Genomic DNA, 22,577 nt, shown 5'->3' with positions numbered 1-22,577 from the left:
GTGTGGATGGTAACAAGTGGCATTCTAATGAGGTGTTTTTCTTGGGTGCATCTTGGAGACAATTGAGTTCTCCTCATTCTGTGAAGAGAGTAAATAGAGCACTGGGGTGAAAAATGGGAATAGCAAATTGGCAACCCGTTTTACACCTCGTCAAATGCTGAAGTTGCAGTCTATCATTCACTGCTCCTCCACAGGCTCCACCTCTCCAAGAGCCGGCAATCAGTGAAATCACTGATCTGGTGAAAACTTCCCTTTTTCTGAACAAATATCGCTGTTCGAAACCCCATCAAATGAGGTGTAGCTGGATTTTTAATGCTAATCTGAGTAATAACTACTGATAAACAGCTGTACTGGCCCTGAAAAATTTATTTTACATTGGTGGAATGTCAAATTTCTACATTAAGTTAAAAATGATTAGATTTTACAATTAATAAAAAATATATATTAAACATTTGTTCATGAGTGTGTATGTCCCAATCTTGATTTTGCTCTCAAATGTTTTTAAAGTGATTGATTATTGGTGCTTCCTATATCTTGGTTCTCTGTGTGATAATTCTGCAATGTGATTGGCTGCTTAGGCAGCTTGTTGACGTCACTGCAGCTCGCACTATGGGATTGCCACTTAACTCCACTGATTTCAACTGTTAGTCGGAAAAGCCGAACTACTTGTCACAGAGATTGCGAGATCTTTATGGGCAACTTACTTCGGGGCCAGCGGCGAATGGTTTTTCTTCACCGCTGACCGCAAATTGCAGGCCATTATGATTTTCTAAGTGCCCTGTTATCACGTCCCTAATAGATTCTGACATTTTCCCTTCTACTGATGTCAGACTAACTGGACTGTAGTTCCTGGTTTTCTCCCTCCTTTCTTGAATAGTGGGATAACGTTTGCTACCTTCCAATCCACGGAGACCATCCTAGAATTTAGGAAATTCTAGAAGATCAAAACTATCTTCTATTTCTGCAGCCACTTCTTTTAAAACCCTAGGATGTCGGCCATCGGGTCTAGGGGATTTGTCGGCTCTTAGTCCCATTAATTTCACCAGTACTATTTCTTTACTAATACTAATTTTTAAAAGTTCTTTAAGCCCCTCATTCTTACTAGGCCCTTCGTTCCCCACTATTTAAACTAGCTAATGTACTCATATTCAAAAAGAGTGACAAAAGAGACACTGGCAGCTACAGACCCTTTCGTCTTACGTCCAGTCCATGTGAAGTGATGGAATCAGTTATCAGGAATAAACTTGAGCATTATCTGTACAAGACCCGAGCTAACAGCAGTCAGCATGGATTCAGAGATGGAAGATCCTGCCTGACCAAGCTCCTTGAATTCTTTGAGGAAGTGACAACGCAAGTGGACTGTGATAAGCCCTATGATACTATGGTATTTTGATTTCCATAAGGCTTTTGATAAAGTTCTACACAAAAGATTGTTACTTAAACTCAAAAATGTGGGGATTCAGGGTAAAACTGCGAATGGGCAATAAACTGGCTCAAGGATAGAAAACAATGGGCTGGAAATTCACCAACCTTGTCCCGTTTTTTCGGCGATGTTTCTCAAAAATGGTTATCTGCTAATTTCGCCCAAGTCTTGCGCCAGCGGTTTTGAAATACCGCTGAAAAGCGACCGCCGGCATGCAAGACGGCTATCACTATAGTTTGGACTTTTGGCGCACCCATATTCTGGGTGAAAAAAAACTTCCAAGAAAAACCTGCGTTGCAGCCCTAAGAACAGCGGTACATATGAAGACCTGCAAAAAAGGCAAGTTAAAGTTTTTATTTTTAAATTTTTCAGCAACTCAATAGTTAAGTTTCTTGTGAATGTTTTATGATTTTTACATTTTTTTTTTGGTTTTTGCTATCTTTTTGTGTTTTTCCCCCCTCCCAAGGCCCCTCTCACAGCAGTAATTGGCCACTGACTAAAGTTGGCAAGGACTGAGGTTTCCGCTGCGAATCCTCGCGCAACGCCGATTTTTGCTGCTGGGTGCATTTTGTAATGAAACTTGGGTCTTTAAACAATGTCGGTGGCAAAAAATACCGCTATGACCAGAAAACTAATTTCTAGCTCAGAGTGCTTGTTTATGGAGTTATATTAGAGTGAGGGAAAGTACTGAATTAGGTGCCTCTGGACTGGTATGACTGTTACTGCTAATTTACATAATGACCTGGATTCAGAAACACACGAAAAGTAGTCAAGTAGACAGATCACAGCAAACTTGGAAGGGCAATAGAATTGGATGAGGCATCTCAGAAATTACATCAGGTTTGTAAGTGGGCAAAGCTATGGCAGGTGGAATATAATGCAGACATGCTTATGGTGCTAAATATAGGAAGAAAAGAAGTACATGCATATTTTATGAAAGGTGCTGAAATAGCAAAGGCTAAAGCTGAAGGAGGAAAAGGAGTCTTAGTAGATTTGATATTAAACATGTCCAATCCATGCACAACAATTAACAAAACTATACTATATAGTCAAACAGTAGACTATAAATCAGAGGAGATAATGATCAAACATATTTTGTCGGAAGTATTGTAATTTAACCCGAGGCCTTGCCTTCTCTCGAAGGTGGCTTTAAAAGATATCATGGCAGTTTGAAAGAAGAGCAGTGGAGTTTTCCCAGTGTCTTGGCCAATATTTATCGGTCAACCAACACCATCAAAAACAGATGACCTGGTCATTTATCACATTGCTGTTTATGGGAGCTTGCTGTGTACAATTTCACAAGAGACTACACCTCAAAGGTACTTCATTGTGAAGCACTTGGGTTGTCCCATGCACCTGCTGCCCTTGTCCTTGAGGTATAAATGCAAGTTTTCTTTTCTTTACTACACATTCTTAAAATTAAACAATACATTTATGTTCTTGACCTTTAATGATGCCACACAGATAGTATGCAGCGCCTAAAATCTGGAACCCTCGGCTGTTCCGGATTCTGGGCTTTTCCGGAATTTCGATTTGCTTTCTGACGTCACAAATCCAGAGACACCCGAGCCCAGGTTTGGGTATTTCTGGATTTTGGAATGAAAGGGTGGGGGGGGGGGGGGGAGGGTGGGTACCTGCCAAGGAGCTGTCCGGGACCCGCCGAGGTGTTCGCGTCAGGCGGGGCTCCACCGAGTAGGATGTCATCAGGCGGGCCGGCCGGCCCCACTGAGGAGTTGTCATCGGGCCAGCCCCGCCAAGGATGTTGTCGGGAAGTGCCCCGCCGAGATGTTGGTCAGAGCCCCGCCATGGAGGTCGTCTGGTGGGCCAGCGAGGAGGCCCCGAGGTAAGGGCAGCAGCGGTGAGTCAAGGCCCATGGTCGGGCAGGGTCGTCTGGTCCGGATTCCAGAACATTTTACGGATTCCGGACGACTCTGCCACCGATCGGTCCGGATTCTAGAACATTCCGGATTCCAGAACTCTGGATTCTCGATGATGCACCTGTATAATCATTCATCTTTTCTGCATATTTTCATGGAGATCTTTTATCCCATTTTAAAAACTTTGAAACAAATTATTTATTCAGGGGATGTGGACCACCATTTAGTGTCTATCCCTAATTGCCCTTGAGAAGGTAGTGTTGAGTCACCTTGTTGAACCACTACAGTCGATGAGATACTCCCACAGTGCTGTTAAGTCGGGAGTTCCAGGATTTTAACCCACTGACAATGAAGGAACAGTGATATATTTCCAAGTCAGGATGGTGTTCCCATGCACCTGCTGCCCTTGTCCTTCTAAGTGCTAGAGGTCACGGGTTTTGGAGCTGCTGTCAAGAAGCCTTGGCGAGTTTGCTTCATTGCATCTTGTAGATGGTACACACTGTGGACTCGGTGCACCGAAGGACACAGAAAATCTGCAAAAGGACATAGACAGGTTAAGTGAGTGAGCAAAAATTTGGCAGATCAAGTATAATGTTGGAAAGTGTGAGGTCATGCACTTTGGCAGAAAAAATCAAAGAGAAAGTTATTATTTAAATGGAGAAAGATTGCAAAGTGCTGCAGTACTTGTGGGACCTGGGGGCACTTGTGCCTGAAACACAAAAGGTTAGTATGCAGGTACAGCAAGTGATCAGGAAGGCCAATGGAATCTTGTCCTTTATTGCAAAGGGGATGGAGTATAAAAGCAGGGCAGTCTTGCTACAGCTATACAGGGTATTGTTGAGGCCACATCCATATTTACGAAAGGACAGACGTGCTTTGGAGGCAGTTCAGAGAAGGTTCACTAGGTTGATTCCGGAGATGAGGGGGTTGACTTATGAGGAAAGGTTGAGTAGGTTGGGCCTCTACTCATTGGAATTCAGAAGATTGAGAGGTGATCTTATCGAAACGTATAAGATTATGAGGGGGCTTGACAAGGTGGATGCAGAGAGAACGTTTCCACTGATGGGGGGAGACTAGAACTAGGGGGCATAATCTTAGAATAAGGGGCCGCCCATTTAAAACTGAGATGAGGAGAAATTTATTTTCTCAGAGGGTTGTGGATTTGTGGAATTCGCTGCCTCCAAGAGCTGTGGAAGCTGGGACATTGAATAAATTTAAGACATAGATAGATAGTTTCTTAACCAATAAGGGGTTATGGGGAGCGGGCAGGAAAGTGGACCTGAGTCCATGACCAGATCAGCCAAGATCGTATTAAATGGCGGAGCAGGCTCGAGGGGCCGTATGGCCTACTCCTGTTCCTATTTCTTATGTTCTTATGAAAGGGAAATCATGTTTGACAAATTTGCTGGAGTTCTTGGAGGATGTAACGAGCAGAGTGGATAAAGGAGAACCGGTTGATGTCATATATTTGGATTTCCAGAAAGCATCCGATAAGATGCCACACACAAGGTTACTGCACATGATAAGAACTCACGGGTTTGGGGGTAATATATTAATGTGGATAGAGGATTGGCTAGCTAACAGAAAATAGAGAGTCGGGATAAATGGGTCATTTTCAGGTTAGCAAACTATAACTAGTGGGGTGCCACAGGGATCAGTGCTGGGGCCTCAACTATTTACAGTTATATTAATGACTTGGATGAAGGGACCTAGTGTAATGAAGCCAAATTTGCTGATACAAAGATAGGTGGGAAAGCAAGTTGTGAGGAGGACGCAAAGAATCTACAAAGGGATATAGATCGGCTCAGTGAGTGGGTAAAAATTTGGCAGATGGACTGTAATGGAAAATGTGAGGTTATCCATTTTGGCAGGAAAAATAAAAAAGCAAATTATTATTTAAATGGGGAGCGATTACAAAATACTGCAGTAGAGCGGGATCTGGGGGTTTTTGTACACGAAACGCAAAAAGTTAGCATTTAGGTACAGCAAGTAATCAGGAAGGCAAATGGAATGTTGGCCTTTATTGCTGGGGAGATGGAGTATAAAAGTAGGGAAGTCCTGCTACAACTGCGCAGGGCGTTGGTAAGACCTCACCTGGAGTATTGCGTACAGTTGTGGTCTCCATTGGAGACATTCCTCATGGGGAAATCTAGAACTAGGGGGCATAGTTTCAGAATAAGGGGTCGCCTATTTAAAACAGAAATGAGGAGGAATTTCTTCTGAGGGTCGTGAATCTTTGGAATTCTTTATCCCAGAGAGCTGTGGAGGCTGTGTCTTTGAATCTATTTAAGGTGGAGATAGACAGATTTTTGAATGATAAGGGAGTTGAGTGTTATGGGGAACGGGCAGGGAAGTGTTGTTGAGACAGGATCAGATCAGCCATGATATTGAATGGCAGAGCAGGCTTGAGGGGCCAAATGGCCTACTCCTGCTCCTATTTCTTATGTTCTTATGTCAAGTCACCAAGGATGTTACGATAACCCAACTCCCATTCCTGAATCAAACTTCCTGCTGGAGCAGGAGTGGTGATATATCAATGGACACCAGGAATGTTCTAACTGCTGCAGCAGTGGAGGTGGAATAAAAAGCTGGAGGTGGTGTTGCACCCCAGCATTCCCTGTTGCTAGGAATTCTGTCTTGGAATCTTCCTTGGCTGAGTAGGATTGCAATAAGGCATTATTCTAGCATGTTCAATTGATTATCAAATAATTTACTAGTAATGTTCTAATTAATCTTTAGAATTACAATATTGCTGTATAGAAGTAGCGTCGTGCAGTCAATTAATCATCCTTTTTGAGAGTTTTGCGAACTTATGCATCTGATTTATAATGCTGGTCCCAGAAGAGCAGGTTAATTTAAGTTTAAAATAAACAGATTTGTCCTCTTGTCTGGCTTGCTTGTAAGTTAACCACCCACTCGTGACTTGCAACTGAAGATTATGCTTGTAAAATCATCCAATAACATGCCTGATTGAGCTTTACACACACAACAATAATTAGAGAAATGTGGTCCTATGGCACTCATTGCTTTTGAACATTGACTTCACCAGATTGCTTCGAACTCCCTTAATGAGAATGTTAAACTATTGTGGATTTTTAAAAATCAAGCATGTCAACAGTTGGGAAAATCAGTGCACGAGATTAATTGGATTCCTAAAGTGGCTTTGAATTAATTCTGAATATGAAAATGTGGTATCACTGATCCAGTGCTATTAAAATACAGTGCTGTCCATTTATCTTGAACCCCTTTTATATTGAAATGAAACTTATTTTGATAACGTAAAGCCCGAGTCACAGCTCCGCACATTAGTACAAAATACTTACCGTCTATGTCGACTTCAGCATAAAATCTGCCACAATTTTATTGAGTCCCTAACACACTCAAGGGAGTTTTGATGAAATTGACCGCAGAATCTTTGAAAGAGATAGCGTCTCATTACTTGGTCCTGAGTTTCAGCAACTCTGAGGGAAGGGAGCTTTACTGAAATTGACAGTGGTAAGATAATAGGAAACAGCATGTCTGCTTAAGTTGACAAACTGCTTATGTCAACAAAATTGGAATGGTTCCCAAGATGTTTTGCGTAAGATGGTAGGACTGTATAAGACTGAATGTGGTTCCAGCGACGTTGGAGCCGGTTTTCTGAAGAGCTCCCAATTTTTTTTTTTATAATCTGAAAGAAAGACTTGCATTTATATACAGGTTGAACTTCCCTTATCCAGAACTCCCTTATCTGGAACCACCTCTCGTCCAGAACCATTCCCGGCCACCGGTGGGCGCATGCGCAGAACTCCGACATGAACAAATTTAAGTTGTTCCTCGCTGCCGACTCCCGCAATCGCTGGCCTGACCCTGCGATTTCGCCCCCCGCCCTCCCATGATCCCTCTGCCACACTCCCAACCCCAAGCCAGCCAGCCCCAATATCCCCTTGCTCAGTACCTGTACCATCCAATTTAACGTGACCACCCCTCGTCTGGAAAAATCCCTTATCCAGAACAGGCCAGGTCCCAAGGGTTCTGGATAAGGAAGGTTCAATCTGTAGTGCCTTTCACGACCACAAGACATCTCAAAGCGCTTTAGTCAATGAAGTACTTTTGAAGTATAGACCCTGGTGCAATGTAGGAAATGTGGCAGCCAACTTGCACACAGCAAGCTCCCACAAACAACAATGTGCTCATGACCAGATAATCTGTTTTGTGATGTTGATTGAGGGATATCTATTAGCCAGGACACTGGGGCTAATTCCCTTGCTCTTCAAAATAGTGCGAGGGGATCTTTTCCATCCGCCTGAGAGAGCAGACGGGACCTCGGTTTAATGTCTCATCTGAACGGCCAACTGTGCAGCATTCCCTCAGTACTGTACTGGACTGTCAACCTAGATTTTTGTGCTCACGTCTCCGGAGTGGAACATACAACCACAACTTTTGACTTGGGCGAGAGTGCTCCCCACTCTACTCCCATCCAAGTATTTTGGAAGCTTTTCCCTATTTCATTCTGGTTAGGTTTTTTGCTATTAGTTTGGGGAGATTGATTTATGTTTTATTTGAATTCTACTGACTCGAGTCCATTTTGCTCCTACCATACACTGCAATCAAATCTGTAGCCTCTGCTGTCCATGCGCTGTGTCCAGAGAGCATGATAAAGTTTTTTTTTTAAGAAAGCAAGTTGTTGGCTGAGGCGGTCGCTGATGCTGTGACGTGCAGTCTCCTTCCTGCAGTCTTCCCAGACAAAATGTGACTCCCAATCCACTACCACCACGATTCCTACAAAGAAGGGAGGAAAGAAATTGGTCCAGGGTTCACCACTGAAAATACAGATCATCTTGTCGAATTGATTATGTCACAGAAAAGAGAGTGTATATGTACATGCTATTTGTTTTAATTCAGTCTCGGAATGTTGGCTTTACAAGACCAGCATTTATTTTCCATCTATTAGTTGCCTGAGCAGGTGATGATACATCTGAGTGGCTTGTTAGGCCACTTCAGAGGGTAGTTAAGAGTCGACCGCACTGATCTGGGACTGGAGTCACATATAGGCCAGAGTGGGAAAGAACTGCATGTTTCCTTCTCTAAAGGGGCCAGTTGGGTTTTTACAACCATCCAACATGGTCACTTTTACTGATACCAGCTTTTTATTTACAGATTTTTAAAAACTGAATTCAAATTCTCAAACTCTGGATTATTAGTCCAGTAATGTAAGCACTACACTACTGTACCCACAAACATTTCCTCGTGAAAACTTTCTCAATTTATATGCAAATGTTATCATTGGGAAACATATAAAAAAGATTGTTTTTTTTTAAGCCTATGTATTACTGTAGGGCAACAGTGACTGCACATTCCTGATCCCCCTTCATTCTACCCTTGACCCCATTTCCCCAGTGACATGTGGTTAGTGTTAAGTACAATAGGATCACTCACAGGTTTGACACCAGTCGTGACACAGAACGTTCTTAGATCAGCATGAGATCAGTGAGAATGAGGGTACGTGGCCCAGAATAACTTACTCATAACTTTTTTTTTTACACATTTCCAAAATTAAACCATACTGCTACTAAATAGCTTGTCAGTTGTGATGATGAAATACTCGTTTCTTTTTTGAGGGCTTAAGTTCAAGTAGTCTAAACTGACATTTAAATTTGATTCTTTAGTAGACAAGTTTCCCTTATTCTCACCCAAGCATTAAATGGAGCATTTTACAGCAGTTGAGTTCTTTATCTTGGGGAGTAGAGAACTAGTCCTTTTCCCACAGAAGTGTTCCTTGTATGGAAGAATCAACACTAGCTGTGATGAAGCCGAATGGCCCATAACCTGTTCCTTTTCCAGTTCAATGAAAAATGTGTAATGGCAGATAACAGCAATGGGGGTCAAGTTGGTTTAAACTGCAGTGAAGAGTATTGCTGCTGCTACAGATTTCAGATTGTATTTTTTTAAATAACATGACAGGGAAAATTGTATTCTGCACTTTCAGACCAGTTGGAATCCTTGGCTCTGTAATTTGCCTGAAATACTAGCTATCAAGCGCTTACTGCATTTGTCTGAAATTTCTCTCTGCTATGTTAGAAGAGCCATTAACACATTTTTCTTAAAAACAGGTAGATATCGCCACTGTCATTACAGAGAATTTCAGGCAAATGCATTAAGCATTCATATGCTAATATCTTGTGTAATTTCAGGGCTGATTAGATGCCCAGAACTGCATGCAATACTTCATATGTGTCCTAACCAATGCCTTGTACAAATTCAAAATAACTTCTTTGCTTTTATATCGAATGCAGCAAGGTAAAACATTCAGAATTCTGCTTGCCTTTTTATGGCATTCTCCCATCTATTGAGTTCTACATCTCTCTATTACCATTAAGATGTACGTTCTTTCATTGTATCAAGTGGAAATCATGTGTTTCAAGAGTGAAATAGTTTTTCTTTCCATATTGTTTGAGATCTGGTTCCACAATGATGCTAGTTGAGTAAACACATTTCACAGACAGCAAAAAGAAACTATATGGGAATGTATTACTTTATGTGAAAGAGAACTTTATTACACAGAGATGGACTTGTCTAATACAAGTACGGATACGATGGAAACCTTGTGGATAGGATTGAGACACATGAGGGAAAGGAAACTAGCACTGGACATCTGCTATAGATCTTCAGGTCAAGCAGAAGGATTTGACACAGAACTTTGTAATTAAATAAGGGTAATATGTACATGAGAATATATATATATATAAAACAGTTGTTGTAGATGATTTTAATTTACCAAAGATAGATTAGGAAATCTGTAAAGGGCGTAACAAAGAGTCAAAATATGCTCCTTGGCAAAATATTGGATTGTTATATGGTCAAGGAACCCACACCACACAGGGTGCTATTGAACATGATATTAAGTAACTAACGGGACAGTACAGCAGAGAACATCTTGGCAGCAGTAACCACAATATGGTAGTATTTAAGATTAGGCTCATGATGGAAATGAGAGTGAATACAATAGATGCATTCAACTTTAGAAAGGCAGATTCTGAGGGGTTAGCTAAGGAAATTGGATTGGACAGCACTGTTGGAGGGGAAAAGCATAGAAGCAAAGTGGATAATGTTTAGAAGTACTATACGTAGAGTAAATAACAGTTAGATACCACTCAGGAAGGAGGCTTAAAAGAGCCCTGGAATTATATAAGAATGTACAGCACATGAAAAAGGCCATTTGGCCCAACTGGTCTATGCTGATGTTTAAGCCTCCTCCTATCCCTCTTCATCTAATCCTATCAGCATATCTTCTATTCCTTTACCCCTCGTGTATTTATCTCGCTTACTGTTAAATGCATCTATGCAGGAAACAATTAAAGTAAATATGGGGTGTAAGGGAAATAAAAGATAGTTCCTAAATTATGAAGCTGGTATGGTGGACCAAGTCAAATATTAAAGCAAGGTAACTGAGGTTAAGAAACTGGCCAGGACAGCTTAAATGAAAAATGAGGTTCAAACATTTTTTTTTAAAACTCTGGGGCTGAAATTGCCCACCACCAGAAACGAGGCGCACCTACCGTTCTCAATGCATTCTGGCCGCCCCATGCATTGAGGTGGAGTATCCATCGAAATTCACCACTTTGGGGATTTTTTTTGAGCGGGGCGGAAGTGTCATCATGATGGGGGAGGAAGTGGGGGCAGGGCGGAGTGGCCGTCACTAGCAGGGCGAAAGTGAGGGCGGGGCAGAGTAGCCGACATCATCACACTGGCGCGTCACAACGTTAAAGGGAGGGCCACTGCAAACTCTGCAGCCACTTTAGTAGCAAACACTGGGCCAACATGGAAGGTTCCGGTCGGGCCAGCAGCCTGGCACCCGAGAGGCTGTGCTTTGCTGCCTGTTGGTGACCCGGCCGAACTCGCAGCCATAATTGTCGGTCCAACCAGGCAGTCAGCCGACAAAAAAAAATAACACGGCCGCGGCAGTGCACCCTCCCCTTTAAGGGTGGCCTTGCCACAGAGAGTGTACTGACCGATCGGTCGCAGGGCAATACCGGAAAAGGGGCAATTTCCCAAGGGGTCCCCGCCAGTCGGTAAGGGGTCGGCACAGGCACGCCACGGCGGGAAAACAGGCTGAGCGGTCCTGGGCACTGCTCCAAAACTCACGAAGGGCAAAATGTCGGCGCATCCACGGTGAGTCAGTGGCCATTCCGTGCCACCCGTGGCCGCTGCTTTCAGGCAGCCGGAGGCCTTATCAGAAGGGGCAGTTTCGGCCCCTATAAATATATCCACAGCAAGCCATGAAAATGGGATCTATTGAAAGATCCCAAAGGACCAAGGAATAATAAATATCCAAATGAATTCTTTGTGCATTCATAAGAGCATAAGAAATAGGAGTAGGAGTAGGCCATACGGCCCCTCGAACCTGCTCCGCCATTCAATAAGATCATGGTTGATCCAATCATGGACTCAGGTCCGCTTCCCTGCCCGCTCCCCATAACTCCTTAATCCCTTATCAGTTAAGAAACTGTCTATCTCTGTCTTAAATTTATTCAATGTCCCGGCTTCCACAGCTCTCTGAGGCAACGAATTCCACAGATTTACAACCCTCTGAGAGAAGAAATTCCTCCTCATTTCCGTTTTAAATGGGCGGCCCCTTATTCTAAGATCATGCCCCCTAGTTCTAGTCTCCCCTATCAGTGGAACCATCCTCTCTGCATCCACCTTGTCAAGCCCCCTCATAATCTTAAACGTTTCGATAAAATCACCTCTCGTTCTTCTGAATTCCAGTGAGTAGAGGCCCAACCTACTCAACCTTTCCTCATAAGTCAACCCCCTCATCCCCGGAATCAACCTCGTGAACCTTTTCTGAACTACCTCCAAAGCAAGTATGTCCTTTCATAAATATGAAAACCAAAACTGTACGCAGTATTCCAGGTGTGGCCTCACCAATACTTTGTATAACTCGAGCAAGACTTCCCTGCTTTTTACTCCATCCCCTTTGCAATGAAGGCCAAGATTCCATTGGCCTTTCTGATCACTTGCTGTACCTGCATACTAACCTTCTGTGTTTCATGCACAAGTACCCCCAGGTCCCGCTGTACTGCAGCACTTTTCAATAACAGAGTGAGCATCAATATTTACACCAGCAGAGAATTTAAATTTCTGTGGGAGAAGGAGTTAGATGGAGAAAGTAATAAAACAATTAAAATTTCACATAAGGCAGTCAGTGACAAACTGAGGAAGTTGACCGGCACTTGGCACAGATGGATTTTCTACAACCGTACTTAACAAAGTGGCCAATTAAATTTGTGCTATCCTTGACACTCTTTACGGAATCAGTCGAAATGGGAGTAGTTTCCCAGGATTAGACTGTAGCTAACATTGTAGCTATGTTTAAAAATGGGCATAGTTATGATCCAGAAAATTACAGCCCATTAAAGAATATTTGTTTATGGTACTGTTTTGGAGGCATCGGGAAAGAGGGATAATGAAACAGCTCGATAGATATGGTATGATGAAAAGGAATTAACATAGATTTCAAGGATGCAAGTATAAAAATTACACACTTTAACAATGCAAATTATGTGGCAATGATTTTTGCAGATTAGTTCACTCGGTAGGAAGGTACGTGTTATGAATTTGGGTCTACCACAGATATGTCATTGGTGTAAGTTGCTCTCAAGTGGTCTGGTTGCTTACTTTTTAATAGAAGTTGATCCCACTGCTCTCAATCTGCTAATGTTTTACTGCGATCCAGGAGTGTAATGATTAAAAACTCCCTTGTGATCTGGACCAGATGTCCACGTCTTAAGCACGTACTCCTTTAATCTCTTTGGAGGCGGACTAAGTTAACACAAGACGAGGTATTGTTTAGTTAATTTAGTAAACTGCTTTATTATTGAGTAGACAAAACACACAGAACACTGAATATGATGAAAGTTGCATGATGCAATCAGTTCATCTTATGTTTGCATACTGTTTAAAAAATAAAGAACATGTGTACTCTAGCCCATTTGGGATTCTTAAAGTCGAAGGATTGATTCACTCTGCTGTCTGCCCTACCAACAGTGTTCAGGCTATTTCTTCCTTGCAGCCTTTCTGTTGCTTTAGCCAACTTTACAGGCTTTCTGAGGTCTTGACTGAACTTGGGCATCTGCATTGGTTCTAAAAAGCCTCCCTCCAAGACTAATAGAGATCAAAATCTATATTAATGACTTGGAAGAAAGGACCGAGTGTAATGTAGCCAAGTTTGCTGCTGATACAAAGATGGGTGGGAAAGCAAATTGTGAGGAGGACACAAACAATCTGCAAAGGGATATAGACAGGCTAAGTGAGGGGGCAAAAATTTGGCAGTTGGAGTAAATGTGGGAAAATGTGAGGTTATCCACTTTGGCAGAAAAAATAGAAAAGCGAATTATAATTTAAATGGATAAAAATTGCAAAGTGCTGCAGTACAGAGAGGCCTGGGGGACCTTGTGCATGAAACACAACAAGTTAGTATGCAGGTACAGCAAGTAATCAGGAAGGCAAATGGAATGTTGGCTTTTATTGCAAGGGGGATAGAGAATAAAAGCAGCCAAGTCCTGTGACAACTGTACAGGGTATTGGTGAGGCCACACCTGGAGTACTGCATACAGTTTTGGTCTCCATATTTAAGGAAGGATATACTTGCATTGGAGGCTGTTGAGAGAAACATAGAAAATAGGAGCAGGAGTAGGCCATTCGGCCCTTCGAGCCTGCACCACCATTCAATATGATCATGGCTGATCATGCAACTTCAGTACCCTATTCCTGCTTTCTCTCCATACTCCTTGATACCTTTAGCCGTAAGGGCCACATCTAACTCCCTTTTGAATACATCGAACGAACTGGCCTCAACAACTTTCTGTGGTAGAGAATTCCACAGGTTCACAATTCTCTGAAGAAGTTTCTCCTCATCTCGGTCCTAAATGGCTTACCCCTTATCCTTAGACTGTGACCCCTGGTTCTGGACTGCCCCAACATCGGGAACATTCTTCCGGCATCTAACCTGTCCAATCCCTTCAGATTTGTATGTTTCTATGAGATCCCCTCTCATTCTTCTAAATTCCAGTCAATATGACCCTAGTCGATCCAGTCTTTCTTCATATGTCAGTCCTGCCATCCCGGGAATCAGTCTGGTGAATTTTCGCTGCACTCCCTCAATAGCAAGAATGTCCTTCCTCAGATTAGGAGACCAAAACTGCACACAATATTCAAGGTGTGGCCTCACCAAGGCCCTGTACAACTGCAGTAAGATCGCCCTGCTCCTATACTCAAATCCTCTCGCTATGAAGGCCAACATGCCATTTGCCGCCTTCACCGCCTGTTGTACCTGCATGCCAACTTTCAATGACTGATGTACCATGACACCCAGCTCTCGTTGCACCTCCCCTTTTCCTAATCTGTCACCATTCAGATAATATTCTGCCTCCCTGTTTTTGCCACCAAAGTGGATAACCTCCCATTTATCTACATTATACTGCATCTGCCATGCATTTGCCTACTCACCTAACCTGTCCAAGTCACCCAGCAGCCTCTTAGCATCCTCGTCACAGCGCACACTGCCACCCAGCTTAGTGTCATCTACAAACTTGGAAATATTACACTCAATTCCTTCGTCCAAATCATATATTGTAAATAGCTGGGGGCCCAGCACTGAACCTTGCGGTACCCCACTAGTCACTGCCTGCCATTCTGAAAAGGACTCGTTTATTCCTACTCTTTGCTTCCTGTCTGCCAACCAGTTCTCTATCCACATGAATACATTACCCCCAATACTATGTGCTTTAATTTTTCACACTAATCTCTTGTGTGGTACTTTGTCAAAAGCCTTTTGAAAGTCCAAATACACCACATCCACTGGTTCTCCCTTGTCTACTCTACTAGTTACATCCTCAAAAAATTCTAGAAGATTTGTCAAGCATGATTTCCCTTTCATCAATCCATGTTGACTTGGACCGATACTGTCACTGCTTTCCAAATGTGCTGCTATTACATCTTTAATAATTGATTCCAACATTTTCCCCACTACCGATGTCAGGCTAACTGGTCTATAATTCCTTGTTTTTTCTCCCTTTTTTGAAAAAGTGGGGTTACATTAGCTACCCCTCAATCCATAGGAACTGATCCAGAGTCTATAGAATGTTGGAAAATTACCACGAATGCATCTACTATTTCTAGGGGCACTTTCTTAAGTACTCTGGGATGCAGACTATCAGGCCCTGGGGATTCATCGGCCTTCAATCCCATCAATTTCCCTAATACAATTTCCTGACTAATAAGAATTTTCTTCAGTTCCTCCTCCTCACTGGACCCTCGGTCCCCTAGTATTTCCGGAAGGTTATTTGTGTCTTCTTCAGTGAAGACAGAACCAAAGTATTTGTTCAATTGGTCTGCCATTTCTTTGTTCCCCATTATAAATTCACCTGATTCTGATGGCAAGGGACCTACATTTGCCTTCACTAATCGTTTTCTCTTCACGTATCTATCGAAGTTTTTGCAGTCAGTTTTTATGTTCCCTGCAAGCTTACTCTCATACTCTATTTTCCCCCTCCTAATTAAACCCTTTGTCCTCTGCTGAATTCTAAATTTCTCCCAGTCCTCGGGTTTGTTTCTTTTTCTGCCCAATGTATATGCCTGTTCCTTGGATTTAACATTCCCTAATTTCCCTTGTTAGCCACGGTTGAGCCACCTTCCCCATTTTATTTTTACCCAGACAGGGATGTGCAATTGTTGAAGTTCATCCATGTGATCTTTAAATGTCTGCCATTGCCTATCCACCGTCAACCCTTTAAGTATCATTTGCCAGTCTATCCTAGCCAATTCAAGTCTCATACCATAGAAGTTACCTTTCTTTAAGTTCAGGACCCTAGTCTCTGAATTAACTGTGTCACTCTCCATCTTTGTGAAGAATTCTACCATATTATATTAACTCTTCCCCAAGGGGCCTTGCACAATAAGATTGCCAATAATCCCCCCTCATTACACAAGACCCAGTATAGGTTGGGCTGCTCGCTAGTTGGTTCCTCGATATATTGGTCTAGAAAACCATGCCTTATACACTCGAGGAAATCCTCCATCATATTGCTACCAGTTTGGTTAGCCCAATCTATATGTAGATTAAAGTCACCCATGATAACTGCTGTACCTTTATTGCACGCATCCCTAATTTCCTGTTTGATGCCATCCCCAACCTCATTACCACTGTTTGGTGGTCTGTACACAACTCCCACTAGTGTTTTCTGCCTTTGGTGTTCCGCAGCTCTACCCATACAGATTCCACATCATCTAAGCTAATGTCCTTCCTTACTATTGAGTTAATCTCCTCTTTAACCAGCAACGCTACCCCACCTCCTTTTTCTTTCTGTCTACCCTTCCTGAATATTGAATACCCCTGGATATTGAGTTCCCAGCCTTGGTCACCCTGGAGCCATGTCTCCGTAATCCCAATTACATCATATCCGTTAACAGTTATCTGCGCAGTTAATTCATCCACCCTATTACGAATGCTTCTCGCATTGAGACACAGCCTTTAGGCTTGTTTTTTTTAACAGTCTGTGTCCTTTTAGAATTTTGTTGTATTGTGGCCCTTTTTGATTTTTGCCTTTGATTTCTCTGCCCTCCATCTTTCCTTATCTACTTTCTACCTTTTGCTTCTACCCCAATTTTACTTCCATCTGTCTTCCTGCATAGATTCCCATCCCCTTGCCATATTATTTTAAACCTTCCCCAACAGCACTAGCAAACACTTCCCCTCGGACATTGGTTCTAGTCCTGCCCAGGTGCAGACTGTCTGGTTTGTACTGGTCCCACCTCCCCCAGAACCGGTTCCAATGTCCCAGGAATTTGAATCTCTCCCTCTTGCACCATTCCTCAAGCCATGTATTCATCTTAACCAACCTGCTATTTCTACTTTGACTAGCACGTGGCACTGGTAGCAATCCTGAGATTGCTTCCTTTGAGGTCCTACTTTTTAATTTAACTCCTAGCTCCCTAATTTCAGCTTGTAGGACTTCATCCCGTTTTTTAACCTATATCATTGGTACCTATATGCACCACGACAACTGGCTGTTCACTCTCCCCCTCCAGAATGCCCTTCAGCCGCTGCAAGACATCCTTGACTCTTGCACCTGGGAGGCAACATACCATCCTGGAGTCTCGATTGCGGCCGTAGAAACGCCTATGTATTCCCCTTACAATAGAATCCCTTACCACTATAGCTCTCCCACTCTTTTTCCTGCCCTCCTGTGCAGCAGAGCCACCCATGGTGCCATGACCTTGGTTGCTGCTGCCTTCCTCTGATGAGTCATCTCCCCCAACAGTACCCAAAACGGTATATCTGTTTTGGAGGGAGATGACCGCAGGGAACCCCTGCACTAACTTCCTTGCCTGATGGTCACCCATTCCCTATCTGCCTGAGTAACCTTTACCTGCGGTGTGAGCAACTCACTAAACGTGCTGTTCACGACATTCTCAGCATCGCGGATGCTCCAGAGTGAGTCCATGCGCAGCTCATGTGCCGCAATGCGGTCTGTCAGGAGCTGCAGCTGGACACACTTCCTGCACACACAATAGTCAGGGACACTAAAAGCGTCCCTGACTTCCCACATAGCACAGGAGGAGCATGACATGGGTCTGGGCTCTCCTGCCATGACTTAACCCTTAAATTAACTTACTTTGGCAACAATACCAAAGGTTACCTACTGATAAGGTTCACTAGGTTGTTTCCAGAGATGAGGGGTTGACTTATGAAAATAGGTTGAGTAGGCTGGGCCTATACACATTGGAGTTCAGAAGAATGAGAGGTGATCTTATCGAAACATATAAGATAATGAGGGGGCTCGACAAGGTGGATGCAGAGAGTATATTCCCACTCATAGGGGAAACTATAACTTGGGACGTAGTTGTTGAGGTTAAAAGAAGACTTCTCCTTCAAGCTGGACTCCCTGATATAAGGAATCGACACCCACGCCCGTATAATGACCATGGAATCAATCAGACAAAATCTTCGGCACACCTAGTTTATTCGAGCACATGCAAAGGAAAAGTTCAAACGTGAACCTTCCCAGAACAATGTTCTCACCCACAATTATATAACAAACCAAAGTGTGTGCTTCTCCCACAAAAGCACCGGTTGGTTTACTGCTCATCAGCGAAGTTACATTGATTTGTCTTCTCTTATCAGACTGGCTCTTAGTGGTGGTTCCCAACTGTTCATCTCCCGTCATATGTTAATTGTGTTTGTTCAGTGATGTGAACTTTGCCTTCGTCCCCATGACGTCTGATGTAACTTTGTTCCCAGACACTGGCTTTCTTATCTCTTCCCTCGAGACCCTAGTCAAAATATTATGTATCTTAACTGCTGACCTCTACTGTCTTTGTTATGTGTTACTAAGGTTAAGGATGGTTCATTAACCATCGGGCTTAAGTGTTATAAGTGTGCTGCACATACATAAGGAAGTGTTATATATAATCTGTCAATAGGCAATTACAATCCATACCGTAAGGTAGAGGAACTTCACCAATTCTTCAGACCCTCCTAGTACTGATGAGCCCTCTCAATCTGGACCATTTTACATGTCATCAATTCACTACCTTCAGTATCTCCTTTCTTGACCACCTATCTGTCTGCTCTTTGCCTGCTAGAACTCTATACCCCTTACAATAGTCTCAGAATATGGGTCCGCCTGCTTAAAACTAAGATGAGAAGGAATTTCTTCTAAGGGTTGTAAATCTATGGAATTCTCTGTCCCAGAGAGCTGTGGAGGCTGGGTCATTGAATATATTTAAAGCGGAGATAGACAGATTTTTGAGCAATAAGGGAATAAAGGGATAACTGGAGCGGGTAGGGAGGTGGAGCTGAGTCCATAATCAGATCAGCCATGATCTTATTAAATGGCGGAGCAGGCTCAAGGAGCCAGGTGGCCTACTCCTGCTCCTATTTCTTATGTTCTTAAAATCAGTTGTCAACACCAAGGTGTTCCAAATGATTAGACATTGCAAACAAATTCAACCCACCCTTTTCCTCAATGACTGTCTGTCCCACCTGTGACGGACTGTGTGGGTTATGTATTGGACTGTTCAGTCACCGAAGAACTCATTTTTGGAGTGGAAGCACGTCTTTCTCGATTCCGATGGACTGCCTATGATGATGATGCAAAACAATTACACATCCCGCATTTAAATCACCTTTTATTTGCCTATGGGTGGCCAACCCAGCATGGTACTGTCTGGGAAAACCACTCCCTTTCAGAAAAGCTTATTCCCAAAACATATATTATGACAGTTCACCTGGGGGAAAAACAGCAAGCAGAATGTTGATTGTAACAGCATGGAAAAGGAACAAGATCTTGAAGCTCAAGTTTAGAGGAGGGAAATTACATTGTCGATTTACATTTAACTACTTTACCCAGAAGGTAGTGAATGTGGAATGAGCTACCCAGGGAGGCAGTGGAAACATCCTATGGAAATAATTAAGGTTTAGACAGATAGTTGAGGGATTTGGGGATTTGAAAGGTACTAGTTTTGGGACCAGCCAGATGGACTGCAGAATCTTTTCCAATCCTGCACTTTTCTATGTTCGAGTACTGGAATCTGAAATAAAAACAGATGAAGCTCGAAATGCACAGATTAGTCATTATCTGAAAAACATGTCAACATTTTCAAGGAGGCCCTTCATCTGGCCTCATTGTCATCACTCCTTTTTACCCAGACTTTCAAAAAGTTTAAGGTGCTGTATGTTTGTTTAAACATTTTATGACATTTTACCCACAATGCAAGAACATCAGGAGTCATCTAGTACTTGTACTTTTTGACAGCCCTTTGGGATTGAAGTTGTATTGCATTTTTAAGGAGCAGGTGAATACTGTAAGAATGATGGAAGAAACAGTAAAACTGTCTGGCAGTCTTTTTCTGAACATTATTGAACCATTCTGCACATAGCCAAGAGGCCGATAACAGCTTTAATCTTTGGAAAGCTTTTTACGACTTTGTGAGGTGTTGGCCTTGGAATATGTAAAAGAAAATTATATATTGGCTGTATTTATGGATTGTGTAGTTGGGTCCAATTCTGCAATTGATAGTCGATGACCTGCTACAGCCAAACAGCTGACTGGAGCTGGGGAAGGACGGGGGCATTGGGTGAGAGTTGTGATGTGGGGGGAATTATCATTTAAATGTTGTAAAATGCTTTTTCTGTCTGTCCAGGCCAATCCTGTAAATCAAAGATTTTGGTTCATAAAACTGGTTTCTAAATTCAGAAAATAGTTTTATGTATTTTACATACTGCATCAGAGTTTAAAGGCTACACTTATGCTCGTGGATTATAGTACTTAGTGATTGGTTGATCGTCAGTGTTGTAAACCAGAAAATAGTTGTGTAGGGCCATTTATGACTGTATTCAGTTGGAATTTTAATGGAAAAAAAAGCATTAATAAGAACTATGTGGTGACTTACTAGTGGACCCTAAAGAAGGGAACAGCAGTGTATTGGAAGACAGTTCATATTTCTGCAGCTATAGTTTGAGTTTTTTCATCTGTGCCTGCTTTTGTAGGTCCTTCAGGAATTGGGCTGAATGAGCTTAAAAGGAAACTGTTGATCAGTGATTCTCAGCACTATGGTGTAACAGTTCCACGTGAGTATGACCCACTTTTCTTTCTCCATTTTGAACAAGTGCATAATGTTAGTTGTAGATTCTCAAACAATGACACAAGTGTAGAAATAAAATTAGCAATTTATGATTATTGAAAGGAGAAAGAGTTTCATTTACCCATTTTGATCATCATCAAAAAAAGTCTTCCAATTACTTGTTAAGAACTTTTAGTTTCAATAGTGTGTTCTGGGCTCAATGCTGTCAGCCATTTTTACTATGTTTTTATCCTTTGCCTATTAATTGATATCGTCAACAGCAACAATGGGAGAATCACACAAGGCTTAAAAAAAAACGCTGTTTGAACATTTGGAGTATCAAACCTCTGGTCTTGCCTGCAATGTCATACATAATAATTGGCACCTCTTGTCCCTTTCTGTTATTTATCTCTGTTGGCAGTTAGGCAATTGAAGCCTACACAAACTTTAAAGTAAGAACTTTGAAGATAACCTCAGGTACTAAATGCTAAGATGTTTTTCTACTCGGGATGTCCATTTTCCTTCGCTCACCAACAACAATAACAACAGCTTGTATTTATATAGCACCGTTAACGTCGTAAAACGTCCCAAGACGCTTCACAGGAGATTTATAAAAGAAAATTTAACACTGAACCAATTAAGGAAATATTAGGGCAGAAAGAGGTAGGTTTTGAGGAGCGTCTTAAAGGAGGAGAGAGGTAGAGGTTTAGGGAAGAAATTCCAGAGCTTAGGGCCTTGGCAGCTGAAGGCATGCCACCAATGGTGGGATGATTAAAATGGGGATGGTCGAGGCCAGAATGAGAGGAGCGCAACCACAGATATTGCGGAGCGTTGTAGGGCTGGAGGAGATTACAGAGATAGGGAGGGTCGAGGCCATGGAGGGATTTCAAAACAAGAATGGAAAATTTTAAATCAAGGTGTTACTTAGCCGGGAGCCAGTGTAGGTCAGTGAGCACAGGGGCTGATGGGTGGTCACCATCCTCCACCTGCTCCACGACGACATGCTGGTCATGATCCTTACCAACGGATCCATCACAGACCCAATCCATGTCCGGACTGGAGCCAAGCAGGGCTATGTCATCGCCCCAACCCTCTTCTCAATCTTCCTCGCTGCCGTGCTTCACTTCACAGTCGACAAGCTCCCTGCTGGAGTGGAACTAAACTACGGAACCAGTGGGAACCTGTTCAACCTTTGCCGTCTCCAGGCCAGGTCCAAGATCACCCCAGCTCTGTTGCCGAGCTACAGTACGCGGACAATGCCTGCGGCTGCACACATACAGAGGCTGAACTCCAGGATGTAGTCAACGTATTTACTGAGGCGTACGAAAGCATAGGCCTTACGCTAAACATCAATAAGACAAAGGTCCTCCACCAGCCTGTCCTCGCCGCACAGCACTGCCGCCCCCCCCCCCCCGCCCCAAGTCATCAAGATGCACCGTGCGGCCCTGGTCAACATGGACCACTTTCCTTATCTCGAGAGCCTCCTATCAGGCATTGACGATGAGATTCAACACCGCCTCCAGCGCGCCAGTGCAGCCTTCGGCCGCCGGAGGAAAAGAGTGTTTGAAGACCAGGCCCTCAAAACTGCCACCAAGCTCATAGTCTACAGGGCTGTAGTAATACCCACCCTCCTGTATGGCTCAGAGACGTGGACCATGTACAGTAGATAC

At 43.0% G+C, this 22,577-nt stretch overlaps 1 protein-coding gene across 9 annotated transcripts in view; it reads left to right on the top strand.

Moving 5' to 3' along the window:
- mpp7a (MAGUK p55 scaffold protein 7a) overlaps window positions 1-22,577 on the top strand; it is a 544,364-nt gene that overhangs the window by 496,021 nt on the left and 25,766 nt on the right. For 8 of the 9 annotated variants that reach the window (XM_070881484.1, XM_070881483.1, XM_070881489.1 and 5 more), the window contains one exon: window positions 20,834-20,914. The exons of the other annotated variant lie outside the window; for it this stretch is intronic. In XM_070881484.1, the coding sequence (XP_070737585.1) occupies window positions 20,834-20,914 (81 nt within the window). The remainder of the gene's footprint in view (window positions 1-20,833; window positions 20,915-22,577) is intronic. 9 annotated transcript variants of the gene reach the window in all.

This window comes from Pristiophorus japonicus, chromosome 5 (genome assembly GCF_044704955.1).
Source record: "Pristiophorus japonicus isolate sPriJap1 chromosome 5, sPriJap1.hap1, whole genome shotgun sequence".
Classification (NCBI taxonomy): domain Eukaryota; kingdom Metazoa; phylum Chordata; class Chondrichthyes; family Pristiophoridae; genus Pristiophorus; species Pristiophorus japonicus.
Note: the sequence above shows the minus strand (reverse complement) of the source record. Positions and strands in the feature narration are given on the sequence as shown.